Raw genomic sequence first — 3,442 nt, 5'->3', positions numbered from 1 at the left:
CATTGTTACAAAAGATTTCTATTTAAAATAAATGTTGTTCTTTTGAACTTACTATTCATCAAATATCTTAAAAAGGACTATAACAGTTTCCACAAAAATATGAAGCAGCCACACAAATGACATTGATAAGAAATGTTTATTGAGCAGCAAATCATCATATCAGAGTGATTTCTGAAGGGTTGTGTGACACTGAAGACTGGGGTAATGATGCTTTACAATTTCATGACATCTGCAACATCTGCAGAGCTTCTGTATGTTTCTCTCAGACCGTGTTAAAGCCGACACGAGTACATCCCATTTCTAAAACCCAGCCCTTATATTAATGAAGATAAAGGGTCTTATCACAAGAACTCTGTCCCTACGGATCATTTCATCACACACACACACACGGCTATAAAAGGCCGTGGCTCTCCTCGTCCTATTCTTCTCTCTCTCACACACACACACACACACACAGCTTCACAATGCCGGCTGATTTCAATGGCACGTGGGAGATGGTCAGCAATGACAGCTTTGAAGACGTCATGAAGGCTCTGGGTAAGAGATTTTCTTTTACTGTGTGTCTGAACTGAATCATAAAGTTATCAACAGGACCTTTACGCTGCAGATCTGCAGATCGAGCTCTTATATCGAGCTCGCTGTAATCCTGCTCAAGTGAACGTGCAGTTGTTGAAAATCTCAGAATAAAGAAGAGGATGCCGAGTAAGGTGACAGAGTCAGACGTTTGGGGTTGCAAAACATTCAGCCTTACATGAGCAATATTCATTTTGCAACAGATTTGAATGCATGAATTCATTGTACCTAAAATGTAAGACCTGGCTGGTCACACTTTAGCTTAAGGACAATTAATATTGTTAATTAATTACTAATTATTAAAGTAACTGAATTAATTTTTAACTGAGGTATAATGAACAAAAAGTGTGATAAATGAATAAAGAAATGTAGTGCTTGTTCCAGGGTCAAAGATGACGACAGTATCTTATCAGTCGGTTTGATAAAGGAGAGAGAGAAGAGTGAACCTGAACACATCGGCCACCTTTGTGTGAATGAGGTCAAGTCTGATCAAAGCTAAAGTCTGATCAGATCTTACATTTTAAGTTCTGTTGCATCATGGGACTGATTCACAAGCGTCCGTTCACTAGTTTCACACACAGTAAGATCTGTTCACACAATCTCTCCTGGGCAAGGTCTTAACATCTGATTGTGTTCCCTACAGACATTGACTTTGCCACCCGTAAGATCGCAGTGCATCTCAAACAGACTAAGGTCATCGTGCAGAATGGAGACAAATTTGAGACTAAAACTCTCAGCACCTTCAGAAACTATGAAGTTAACTTCAACATCGGAGAGGAGTTCGAGGAGCACACAAAAGCCCTGGACAACAGAGTTGTTAAAGTAGGTGTCCAAAATATAGCAAAGTCCAAAACAGGATCACATTTCTCAGAAATGAAAAAAATACACTGCTTCAGATGATAATATGTTCATTTGCTATTCATTTCAAGTCACTTTTATTTATTTTGTGCTTTATGCAATAAAAATTGTTCCAAAGCAGCTTTACAGCGATAACAGTGATAAACAGGAAAGTAATGTAAATGATTATTAAAAGGAAATTAAAATGGTAATAATAAACAATTGTTGAGTGCAGAACTGTCAAATATGCGTCACACTTATGTATCAGTTTATTTTAAAACTGTGTAATCCAACCACATGGAAATTTTCAATACATAAAAAGGTAATTTTTGTCCCTCTGGTTGTTAAAAAACTAAATTGCGTTAATTTAGCAAAAGAACATTGTTATGTGCTTTGGTTCTGTGACTGCGGATGAATATGACCCTTCACAATAGATAATGCTTTACGATGAACTCTGATAGAGATTTGTCTGTTCAATAAATGACCTTGCTCACCTGTTGAGTAATAAAAAACTCCATCTCCACATCACTTTTACAACCTTTCAGACCTCGCCATCTCAAAAGCCAAACCGATGTTGGTTCTTGTTTTATTACGAGCTCTGTCGTGTTCTCGTTCTGCCAGCAGACTCTCCTCTGTTCAGCGTTTGTTTAAAACGAGTGATTCCCAGAGGTTGGAGATTTAGCTGCTCCATGCGAACCTTTCTCACTCGTTCTGACAACAAACCTCTGTCACTCCCACACCACAGCTTTTCTCTATTTGTGTATAAGACGAGATGCGCTCGGGCGAGTGATGTATGGTCACAATTTCCCACTAAAGCGATCCCATCAGATCCAAAAGATAAGCGCTTATAATCGGCTTACCATAGTGAATCTGGGTAAGACAAAAATATATTTTGGAAGAAGAATTGACGATGTATTCACTTATGACATAAGTTACATAGTGCTCCTTTAAATTTGGACCTAAATACTTTTTTGAGTGCACTGTTATGAATGATAAATATAACACATTTGCTCATTTTATACACTTTGTGTTCTAAATAGGCAAATTTAACCAAACAATAACTGCTTTATTGTTGTGAATGCGCAGGTGGCGTCTTATACGTCTTTTACATCTGTTGAAATGTTTGTTTTCAGACGCTGGTGACGTGGGACGGTGATAAACTGGTTTGTGTGCAGAAGGGAGAGAAGGAGAACCGTGGCTGGAGGCAGTGGATTGAAGGAGACCTGCTTCACCTGGTAAACAACAACCTCAGGCCATCAGTACAACAATAAACTGTGTTTGATATATGTTATATATGTTTGAATAGTTATCATACTACTAACTAACACACTATCTCTCTCTTTTTAGGAGATCCATTGTCAGGACAAAGTCTGCCATCAAGTCTTCAAGAAGAAAAATTAATTCTCCCTAAATAACTGAATATTCCCTCCGGGGTTGGAGTTGTGCTGTCCATATTTATTAAAGCAATTTTAATAAACATCTTCAACCAAATACATTCATTTAGTCCTCCATGTGGGAGGATTTCAAAGCAGCAAGTAACCAATAAAAGGATTTCTGATGATCTCAGCACTAATTAATAATTAATAATAATTTCACAAGATGTATAATGCAGTTTAATAATAGGTGTGTTTTATTGAGAGCAACATATCAAAGTTTACATCGCATTAGTACTGCTGGGAAACACAAAGGTCAGGTTGAGAATCCAAACACAATATTTATTGAAAGAGTAATCCACAATTAGAATCCAAAAACAGGAAAAGGCCATACACAAACAATCAATCCAAACATAAACCGAGTTCAGGGGAACAGAGAAATCCAACCGAACAAGCAGAGAATCAAAAAAAAACAAGACACATGAAAACCAGGATACAAAGGCTCAGATATGCACATGATCAGGCGCATAGATATCCATAATAAAGGCTAGATGTCTCGTGCGCGCTATTGGCCAATGGAGGTCGCCGTCCGCAACTTGCGGCCATCTTGTCACAGGCAGCTCGCTCACTCGTAACAGTTGCTGCGTCCCAATTCGCCT

At 38.2% G+C, this 3,442-nt stretch overlaps 1 protein-coding gene across 1 annotated transcript; it reads left to right on the top strand.

The window, feature by feature from the left end:
• The first annotated feature begins 374 nt into the window (after positions 1–374).
• Positions 375–2,959, top strand: LOC137085012 (retinol-binding protein 2-like). Its single transcript, XM_067451568.1, has 4 exons — positions 375–537; positions 1,217–1,395; positions 2,544–2,645; positions 2,758–2,959. Exons 1-4 carry the CDS (start codon positions 465–467, stop codon positions 2,809–2,811), a joined length of 408 nt encoding a protein of 135 aa, XP_067307669.1. The 5' UTR covers positions 375–464; the 3' UTR covers positions 2,812–2,959.
• Positions 2,960–3,442: the final 483 nt, after the last annotated feature.

The sequence above is a fragment of the Pseudorasbora parva genome, chromosome 8, assembly GCF_024679245.1.
Source record: "Pseudorasbora parva isolate DD20220531a chromosome 8, ASM2467924v1, whole genome shotgun sequence".
Lineage (NCBI taxonomy): Eukaryota > Metazoa > Chordata > Actinopteri > Cypriniformes > Gobionidae > Pseudorasbora > Pseudorasbora parva.
This window is presented reverse-complemented; position numbering and strand designations above follow the sequence as displayed.